At 43.4% G+C, this 10,632-nt stretch overlaps 1 protein-coding gene across 6 annotated transcripts in view; it reads left to right on the plus strand.

Moving 5' to 3' along the window:
* LOC118322175 (microtubule-associated protein 4) overlaps positions 1-10,632 on the plus strand; it is a 107,641-nt gene that overhangs the window by 72,913 nt on the left and 24,096 nt on the right. The window contains exon 1 of one of the 6 annotated variants that reach the window (XM_035653819.1): positions 4,493-6,175. The exons of the other annotated variants lie outside the window; for them this stretch is intronic. Within the exon in view, the coding sequence (XP_035509712.1) occupies positions 4,720-6,175 (1,456 nt within the window). The 5' untranslated portion in view covers positions 4,493-4,719. Of the gene's footprint in view, positions 1-4,492; positions 6,176-10,632 lie in introns of those variants that run through there. 6 annotated transcript variants of the gene reach the window in all.

Consider the following 10,632-nt stretch of genomic DNA (forward strand, 5'->3'; position numbering starts at 1 on the left):
ACGAGGAAGGTGTTACTCCATGTTACATTGTTATAGTGATTTGTAAATGGAAGTCATCTTTTTTGGCTCGCTGGAAATGACATGATGCCAACTTATCTGGTAAGAATGGGGCATTATTACTCTATTTATGTGATATAAAAACACACATACTGTGTATATATGAGAGAGCAGGGTTCTCAGGATGATATAGTCTTGTTTTTGCATATAAAGAAGAAGAAGAAGGATTATTTTGCCATATTCAGTCTTAGAAATTTGATCTACATAGGTCATGGTGTTTTTTTCTGTTGACTGTTTTAGGAATTAGGGAATTATTCATAATAAATGAGGTAGTTTGTGATTGTATTTGTGTAATACATGAAATAAAGACAAATTGATGGCTGTGAACACTAGTTTTAGTTGATTGTGTCATGCAAATTAGCTGAATCACAGGCATTATGACTATGACTGCTGTGTTTTTAAAGCATGGTCCTGAAATGCTTTGTCATGTTAGACAGGGAATCCTATTTTCACAGCGTTGGCTCTGGTCTGCCATACTGTTACTACACACATGGGTTGATGCATGTGTACCCAGCAGTTGTTAGGTCCAGGTCTTATGTTGCAGTTCCTAATAGATATCTATACATTTGTTTTTTCAGTTTTGTCTTTGAGCTGCCATAGAGAGGATCTCTCTCTCTTCTTTTTTCTTTCCCATTTGCATGCTATTAAAATGGTTACTGTTGCTTTCAAGCGGCTCCCCACCTTTGTTTTTTCCAATGCCAGCTTGGCATGACTCTTTTTTCCAGTGCAACGAAAACAAAGCTCTTGTTCATTTAGTGTTTTATGAAGCAATGCTTTCTCTGGGTATTAAGAACCATTTGCAGTTGTGCTTTTGTTTAGTGAACCATTAGGACTGCAAATTAACAAGATTATTTGTATGAAGCACTTTAAGTTCAGCCTTCAGCGTAGATTTTGGCCAGTATTCAGGTTTTACAGTTCACTTAGGTTTAGGATTGAAATTAGGGTTAAAGAAGGTAAAGGTTAGGGTTGTGTAGGTTTGGGATTGGGTCTTAGATTGAAGTTACTGCACGTGTGCATTGATGTGCCATTCAGCTCGAGTAAAGCAAAAACAAGTTTTCAGAGTCTCCTGTTTGTTGGAGCAAAAAGCACGATGCAGTGGACAAACCAGACAGAATCACTGTACCCTTCAGCCTTGCGTCCTGTCCTGTCCTGTCAGGAGGCGACATGTGTACTCACACCAAATCTCCACCGCCCTCATTTCAGTCCACCTTGCCTGCAAACTCTCACTTCCTGCGTCCTTTGTTGCCCTTTTTATTCACTTCTTGCTCCTCTTCCTCAACTTTTTTCTCCGCACTCCTTCGGCACTCTGATCTTAATTTTTTTTCCTGGTTGCCCTGGTAATTTTTTCCTTCTCTTCCTCTCTTCCTTCCCTGTGATTCCCAACTGTCACACTCATTCCTCCCTATTCCTCTGCTCCTGCCTCCCTCTTTCCGTCCTCATCTGTATCCTCCTCACCCTCTGTCCCACCATCACTCGCTCTGTCCCTGTTTGCCTGTCTGCCTGTCTGCCTGTTATAAATCATTGTTTTCTGCCGACGTTCAGCCTTCAGTCCAAACCGACAGCCACAAGAACGCCTGTAACCGCCGGCTGTTTTGACTGGCACTGGACACACACACACACAGATGCAAAGCTCAGCCCAGGACAACAAACCCATCTCTGTGCCTCTTGCCCACCCTTAACTTTCCCATCGCATACTGACCTTTGACTAAGATGCATGCATGCTTGGTTGCCTCAGTTGATCCATGTATATGCAACACTGCCTCTAACAGTTTACATATATTATAATATACAACAACAGTCACCACTTTCTTGCTTTGAGTTTCAGTTTTTTTGATCATTGTTAATTTAATGTCAACAGAACTCCTGCAGATGTTTCACATTAAAAGCGAAAGGAGCCCTTAGACACCGTATGTACATATTATCATGAACCGGCTTGCAGTTCAGACAAAGAAGAAGGGAGACAACAAAAAAGGCTTTGGACAACTTATTAAAAGAAATTCTGTGCAAATAAAACCAATGACACATGAACAATGGGTAACATCAGTGATGTGTGTGAGTGCCGAGGTGAGGGGAAAGTAGTGTAAGAAGATGTATGCCAAAAGAAAAGACAAAACAAAGCAAACAGACCAGGAGACTGTGGGGGAGCTAAGAGAGGAACTGAACTGGCCAGATTTATAAACTTGCCAGCTCATTAGCCCTGGTGAGCTGACTCACTAATGATCTGGACTCTGCCAGCCCACTTCCTGCAAGGGGAGGACAAAACACAAGCAGGCGAGTTGTATAGACACAGTATTAATTCACTGCTGTATTTTAATGTAACATTGGTATTCAAGTGGCTATTGTGTGTTCACTCTATGTAATTGAATAATTGAGCATATTTGTATATCACCTCTTATCAATTATCCAATTCCCAGATGATGTGTGCCATGCTCATCTATACATAGTACAGATGTGTTAACATTCTCATCTTAACCTGAGAAAACCAGTGTGGAGGAGCAGTGCGAAGCTATTTTTGTGCAGATTATTGTTACCCAGTACCTGCAGAGGTTTTATGGATGTGCGTGTGCCTTATGACTTGAGGCTTTCAGTGTGAAACACCTGTGAAGCAAGGGTTAACTGACAGTAGCTGAAGATTGATCAAAAAGTAGAAGCAATCAGAATTCATTAGTGAATGAAAACTATTTTTAAAGTATGAAATAGTCATATGTGCGTGTGCTGAATTTGTGCCATGAAAATGTACATGACTTCATCAAGTTAAGAGATGGAGAAAGTCTTATAAACTTATGATAAAATATACAAACTAGTAAATAATTATTTAAGAAAGAAGTAAGAAATGTACTTAATATCTAATATAGGCCTGTTTCAAAAGGAAAATAAAGATCGAGGTAAATAAAGACCTTCAGCCACTATTGGAGAGTTTATGGTTTTCAATTATAGTTTCCTGACATTACCTTACAATACCAACCCAAATGGCTGTATGAACAGTAAATCACTCAGTGCAAGTGCACCGACAACGTCTGGGAAACTTTTTCAACCAGTCGTAGCACAATCAGTCCCTGCTGACTGGTTCAATCACCACAGCTTCTGTAAAAGTTTGCCAGTTTTGTGTAATTTTATTGGAAATAGCAGTTTTGGTGCGATCAGGAAGACAGAATAGCAGAAATGGAGCTGAAAGTGTGTCTGTGCAAGGCGCCGAGCTGAGTTCCTGTTAAATGCTTACAGGCTTGACTCAGTGTGTTCAAGTTGTGTGACTGTGTTTGTGCATGTATAAGCATGTCTGACCTACATGAATGTTTCTTACATGCTACGTGGCAGAATGATTACCCAGGTGCCTACACTGTGTGTCTAAATATGTGCTAATATGCGAGAACCTGCATGTTTTTGTGTATTTTGCGTAGCCTGTGTTCGGTTATCCAAATATGTGTGTGTGTGTGTGTGTGTGTGTAAGCGTGGGAGAAGTACGGATGGTAATGGAGTGTGATTCTCCATATGTGACCAGATGTAGTCTGACAGACAACAGGGTCTGTTTACCAGAGGCTTTACTCCTTATCCGTCTTCCACAACTCTATTTCCCATCTCCCCCTCTTCTTCTTCTTCTTCTTCTTCTTCTTCCATCTCATACCGAGCACTTAGATTAGAAACACTGGGAGATGCACTAATCGTCTCACACATACACACATGCTTAGGAAGACCTTCCTGTTAAGACACAAACGAGCATCTGAAAATATTCACATATACACGCACAGTTGTTCATGCTATTATTTCTCCAGTCCTCCCAGCTCCTGCTGTCGCTTTCTCTCATCTGATCATCTCTCTCTCTTTCTTCTGTTTTACATAGTGGAGCAGAGGGCGTTGCAGCTTTGCAACAAAGACCATGTAGAGAGGTTTTACAAAGCTCTGCCTGAGGGACAGCAGACTAGAACCCAGGCTTTATGATTTTAGCACATCAGGTTAGGCAAAGAGAAGTACAGACAAGGTGTGTGAAGCAAAGTTAAAAGGTGTAATAAGGTAGAGATAAATGTTAGCCAAAAATGTATTTTGTTGCTTTGTGGCTGACACTGAGTGTGAGCAGATGATTGTATAGAAAGGTCTCGAGTTCAAATCCCCTCTTCCCTATAGCACCTACCTCACCCCCTTACTCACTCCTCCCCGGGGGTAAGACGGAGCTGTGTGTATGTGTGTATGTGTGGACGTTGGGCTTTTTACCATGAGGCAGAACGAGAGGAGAAAGGGGTTGAGGGGAGAAAAACGTGGAGTGAAAGAGAAAACTAGAGGGGAGGGGGCTTACTCACTCCACCACAGTGGGTGGGATCTGGGAACTGGCAACAGCCAATTGGCAGCCACAACCGGGTCACATGATGCCTGTAATAATCAGAGAGAGAGAGGGGGAGCGAGGGAGAGAGCTGCACATCCAGTTCACCCTCAGTGTGTGTTTGAGTTCAGAGCAGAGACACAGCAAGAGAGACTCCACACACACACAGTGCAGAGCGCACCTGAGTGACTGAACGAAAAAGAAGAAGAGCAACAGTGCAAGACAACAAAGGAAAGAGCGAGAGACGGGAAGAGAAGTGGTGAAGATTACCTTTAGACACTTAAGACTGAGACAAAGATAGACTGTGAAACAAAGAGAGGGGAAAAAAGAGAATAGAAAGGAGAGACATCATGTCTTCTCTCTCCAATGAGCAGCCTGGCTCTCCTTTCTCAGAGTACAGTGAGCTGTGTAAGGTGCCATCCCTGACGCCCACCGTGCCGGCTCAGAGCTGGGATTGGCAGCACCCCTCAGGCATGGACATGGGCACCCCAAGGGGCCTGGTGGTAGGTGGTGGGTCTCTCGCACCAACTGGACTCACAGATGAAGACAAGCTGTGCTTCTTTGAGCAGCCAGGAAGGGCCAGCATGGATGTGGAACTGAAGGTGCCGGGCAATGTTGGGGGGATTTCCAGTAGCACCTCACTGGGTAACACATCACTGGGCAGCGCAGGAGAAAGCCCAGACAGCCCTCTCTCTTCTTCCCCATCTCCCTCCACAGCTTCCCCAGGCAGACTACCCTCTGTATGTGGGGGCCCCAGCAGGGTCTCACTACCACCAGTTCCTGGATCCCCAGCTAGGCATATGGAGCTGTCATCACCCAGTAGTGCAATGCCTCCACACTCAATGGGAGCCTCACTGATGCAGGCATCTCCAGTAGAGGGAGACTCTCCGTCTCAACCATGGAACAACTCCAGTTTTGCTGAATCCAGCCCAAAGGTTGCCATGCCCCAGGTGGCCCCTAACTACTGTGTCATTGGAGTTGTCAAAGACAAACACTTGGAAAAGGTTGACGAGGTTGTGGCTGGAGCCGGGGCAGCCCTGGGGGCCCAACAGTTATCCGAGGGTTCTTCAGGGGACAACAGTGAGGAAGAAGAGATGGAAGAGGAGGAGCTAGAGTTGGAGCCCTGTTTTATGGGGCGAGCTCAGCAGCAGAGGAAGGCTATGCGCCGTGCAATGTCCGAATGTTCCCATCTTTCGGTACCAAGCAGTCTAGAGCTGCCTGATAAATACCCAGGTGGAGATGGGGCAGGGCTGGACCAGCTGGTGTCACCCATGGGTGGTCCACGTCGCTCACCGCACTCCATGAAGCGCTCACTGACCGTTGCGGAAGATCAACCCTCGACCCCGCCTCCCACCCTCTCGGCAGCGGGCACTACGCACATCGACCTGCGGCAAGCCCCACCTGAGCCCCACCTCTGCCTCTCCCCATTCCCACCACTGAAGGACAACAATGCTGGCTTCCCTCTGTCACCTCTAGAGGCCCCACTGGAGGGCTTTAAGACGGAAAAGGAACCAGGTGGCATTGTTCTTCCAGTGCCCCCCAGCCCAAAGGGGTTTAGCGACATGGATACCAGCTCTGCTCTGTTTGTAGGCTCCGACACTGAAGGGGAAACTAATAGCAAATTTGACATGGCTAAAGATGCCAAGTCTGACCAAAATGGCATCAAGCTCAACAGTAGCGCAGCTATAGACTTTGGAGCTGGCAACAAATCAGCAGTGGCAGGGGACATTGATGATGACCTTTGTACTGGTGGCTATACCAACCTTGGCTTGAACTCCAGCACTAACCCCTTCATCACAGTGGATGGTAGGTGGAGGTCATATTTGCAGTCTCCCCCATTTAACTGTGATTTTTGTCTGTCAAACTGTCAAAGTTGACTGCCAAACATGTTAATATTGAAAAACTTTGTTTGTTTGGAGTTTGTAGGTTTACCCACAGTTCTGCTTGCAGGAGGCCAGCACTGTGTATAACTTGAGACATTTTGTAAATATAAACATGTAATATATGAATTGATAGAGTAGACTCTTTTCGGTCACTGTGGTCACTTTCAAAAAGAACACCTCATCAGAAAAGTAATCTAGGTACACTGGACGGCAGAGTATGCAACTGAAATGTTTGTGTGTTTGAAATTTAAAAGTTGTGTGGCACTCCAGTCATGTAACTTACAACTGCGGACCACCCAAAAAAGGGGCTTGGTGCTTATCAGTGGGTGCAGCATGCTGGCAGGCAAATAAGAAGGTCGAATAAGAAAGGTGTTGTCTTTGGGTTGGACCTGGTGGCTTTGTTAAGCACATCCAGACAGGATGTCTTGCTGCCAAAGATCCAAAGATAAGACTTATTATTAGAATAGCATCTCAGTGCTACCCTTATCATTTAACGCTACTGTATGGTGATCTTTTTTGTGCACTCGAGTTGCGTAGATGTTGTGGAGATTGTGTGTGCCTCGGTCTACTGATGAAGGCAGGTATTCATTCATTCATTCATTGTTCGAATGCTTCGTTTATTGACTCCATTCAGTTTCAAACCAGATTTGGTTTTCTGGTCTAAGCTTGCAAATGGCTTGGTGTTGCTGCAGAGGCAGACTGAAAGGAGGAGTGTCAGACAGCGGGCGAGACAGAGAGTGAAAGAGAGAATGAAAAGCTGCGAGAAGTCGACAGCAACGGAGCAGCCCCCCGTGGGCTACTTGACATTCCATGATGGTAGTGTCTGTCTCGTACTGGTCTAACCAATTTTAGCCAATTTTAGATACAGATTTACTACAAACTGTGTGCAGTGTGTAAATAGATTTGATTTAATTAATTTAATAGTGTAATAACACTGGGAAAACAGAGATAATGTCTTAGTTTTTGCATTTGTGGATACAGGTGGTCGTCTTTATGTGCGAGTGTGTCTGGTCATGTGCAAATGTGTGCTGCAGCACAATAAGCTTGCAGCATGAGGTTGTGTCTGAATCTCTCCAGCTGACATTTGGGTGCAGGGTCAGTCAGTCACAGCTCATTATAGCTGATGGAGGCTCTGTCTCTGTCCAGCCTAATTTTCTCTCATACTCAATGCTTCCTTCATTTTTTGTTTGTCATTTTCTTTGTCTTTGTCTCTAATGCTGTCTCTTTCTAGCTCTTTCTTCTGCTTTTCTGTTGCTCTGAATGCTCATTAGATTCTTGGTGGAGACAGGCAGAGCCAAGATGGCTGAAAGCAGGTCACGGTCACGTCAAATGATGACCGCCTCCAAGCCAAAACCAAAGCTAAAACAGGGTCACTGACTGGGATGTGTGGCCCAGTATGGTGGTGCTTTCTATAATGACCATCTTTCTTTTACTTTGTCTCCATCTCCCTCACCCTTTTTCTTTCGTCTCTTTTTGTCCGTTTCTTTGTCTCTGTCTTTTACTCCTTGCCCACACGCTGTGGTTGTTTTCACTGCCCTCCACAAAGCAGAGTGTAGCAAAGGCTGCCAGCCTGTCCACTGGAGTATTAAAGGGGCAGTGATATTTATTTTATGCCCCCTGAAGTCTAAACAGTAGCATTGCAGAGTCATGCAGCCTCAGGCTGTGTTGTATTTATGCATCTGTTTGCTTTCTCACCAAGGTCATGGAAAGATGTCTCCTGTTGGTGTGTAAAAATATTTTATACCAACTGGATTGAACTCAAAAATACATGAATGCTTTCCTCGAAAGAAAGACTTTTTGGAGATGCAATGTTTTTCCCCAAGCAGTAGTATGTAGGCAATATATGCAGTATTGAGCTGAGGGGGTAGTGGGAAATAAGGATAAGCAGATTTGAAAGAAAATAAGAAAAAGGATTGGGTGGGGTAGAAAAGAAAAAAAGGCAGAGGGGAGATGCAAATGAATGTATAAGGATGGAAAACAGGAAATAGAGGATTTTGCTTAAATCTTGCTTGGATAGATGGGGAGGGCATAAAGAATAGAGGGAATGAAAAAGTGAGAAAGAAGGAGTAATCAGAGTGGGCAGAGATCCAGCCTATTTGAAAAGAAGTGGTTAAAATAGAGTTAAACCAAAAGAGGTCAGAGTTCAGTTGATCAGCTTGCCTCTCCACAGCCAAAAAGCAAATCCCACGCTAAACATACGCCCCGAGTAAGTGTGTGGATCTTCTGTCATGTCAAATTATTTTTGTCTCGTTTCAGGGAGGTTTTCAGCCGCCCTCACTCTCAGAATCAAGCAGATAACTGTCACATAATGTTCCATGGGGCACACTGACTGAATTGAATGTTCTCTCCAGAGACGGCCCTGTGTTCGGTTGCAGTGAGCGGCTTTGGGACGTGGGCATGTGTTTGCTTTTGCTGATGTTTGTCACCGTGCTGAAAGGGCAGCACTGTTTGTTTGCATACTTGTTTGTTTGTCTGCGTCTGGACATATTATTTGTTTTCTGTGTGAATATGTTTGTCAGTACAAATATATGCACAAATGTAGCCACATTCATGCAAGAAGACATACGAATATAAAAATCAAACGTCCAGTGTGTAACATTTGATGATCTATTGGCAGAAATGGAATATAATATTTATAGCTATGTTTTCATTAGTGTGTAATTACCTAAATATAAGAATTGTTGTGTTTTTGTTACCTTTTATCTACAGACACTGCGGGTCACGTTCCACAATGTTGAACTGCCATGTTTCTACAGTAGCCCAGAACGCACAAATCAAACCAAACTTTAGATAGGGCCGTGTTTTTTCCGAGTTTTGCAGCTTCCTATGCCATAAACTGGAACATCAAGGGAGTAAAAAACCAAACAAATATTGTCCAAAAGTGTCAAAGACTAAAGCAACTTCACTGCAGACTGCTGTTACTATATGATAACTGAGCTGCTAGTGAGTCTTTAATAGGTCTGCTGAAACAGCCAAACAGAGGGCCTCGCACTTCAGATACCACAATCTCCACTCTCCACTCTGTTTCCTCTTCACAACCACTTGAAAGTGTCCAGCGTGTTTGATGTGCTACCAAAGGGCAGTGATGGAGTGTGGCTTTCCCTTCACAGAGAGCACTGTTGTCATTGCTGACACACTCCACCAGACAGCTTCAAGTGTTGCGGAGCAAAGAGCAACAATGTTTAATGAGACAGCATCTGTCAGAGCTGATTTACATAGTCCACTTGAGGAGCCAAATGAAGTCTGTAGAGTTGAGTACTGATTAGTTTATTAATGATGGTCAGAATTTTCATCTTAACCTCTGCCTATTCCTTATGGAAGATCAAGATAATGAACTCTTCCACTTGGTTCATTCAGCTTCAATGAGCTGGACTTTATAGATCAGTGTAATATAAAAAATTTTGCTTTACAAATGTGCATTTTTTAACCTACATTTATAAAAAATATGAGACAGCTTAAAGAGCTTTTTTAATAGGAGAGTAGAGTTGGTATATTTTACCATATTAATAGGACAAAAAAAATTAAGGCGGTGCTCTTCAGGAGAGTCCCAGCTTAACAGCCCTAAATGAGCTGTAAGTGTTGTCATTATGCTAATAAAACCTTCAAATATATTGGCTCACTGCACCCAGATGCTCATTGTTCTCTGCTGTCCTAAGCCATATATTATACAAGAGTCAGGCAACCCTGGGGCACCCTAGTGCCTCAACAGCTTTGCTACTGTAGCAAGTTGAGCTCCAGCTAAAATCCTTATCAGGGGCTGTGAAAAACAACAGCAACATTATTGCCATACAAAGGTGTGTTCAGACCAAATGTGAAGCCAGATTCATAATCGTGGGCGTAATTTGTGTAAAATGTGAATACGCATGAGCGGAATATTTGTCGAGGCAGTCCAGCCTTCAAATTTGCTTGACTAACATGAGGTGAAAATTAGCTTTGCATTCCGTTGAACTGAACCTTCATTCCCATTTGTGGTAAATTGAATTCATAAATATGTAAAAGAAGAACTTCTTGGTATAGAGCTTGAAGTGTTTTTTCCCCTTTGGAAGAAGAGAATTTAGACATCACTCATGCAACAAGCTGTTTTAAGTTTCATTGGTGCCTTAGAGCAAATTGAGGAAGACAAATAAAGTTTGTCAAATGATGTGCTCACTCACAGGTTCACAAACTCTTGCTAATTGGACTGCTCAAAGGTTGAAGGTGGTCAGAGCTATGTGTTGATACATATGCGGTAGTGAAATCACGTAATCCTCCATGTAGTTAAGATAATGTGTAGATAATAATAAATAATAAGACATATTCTCATACAAAGCACCTTTCGAGTCAAATTTACAAAGTGCTTTACAATAATAATTTACAAGGGGCGGCTGTGGTTCAGAGGCA

Source organism: Morone saxatilis, unplaced genomic scaffold (genome assembly GCF_004916995.1).
Source record: "Morone saxatilis isolate NCDOM2014 unplaced genomic scaffold, NCSU_SB_2.0 Contig0, whole genome shotgun sequence".
Lineage (NCBI taxonomy): Eukaryota > Metazoa > Chordata > Actinopteri > Moronidae > Morone > Morone saxatilis.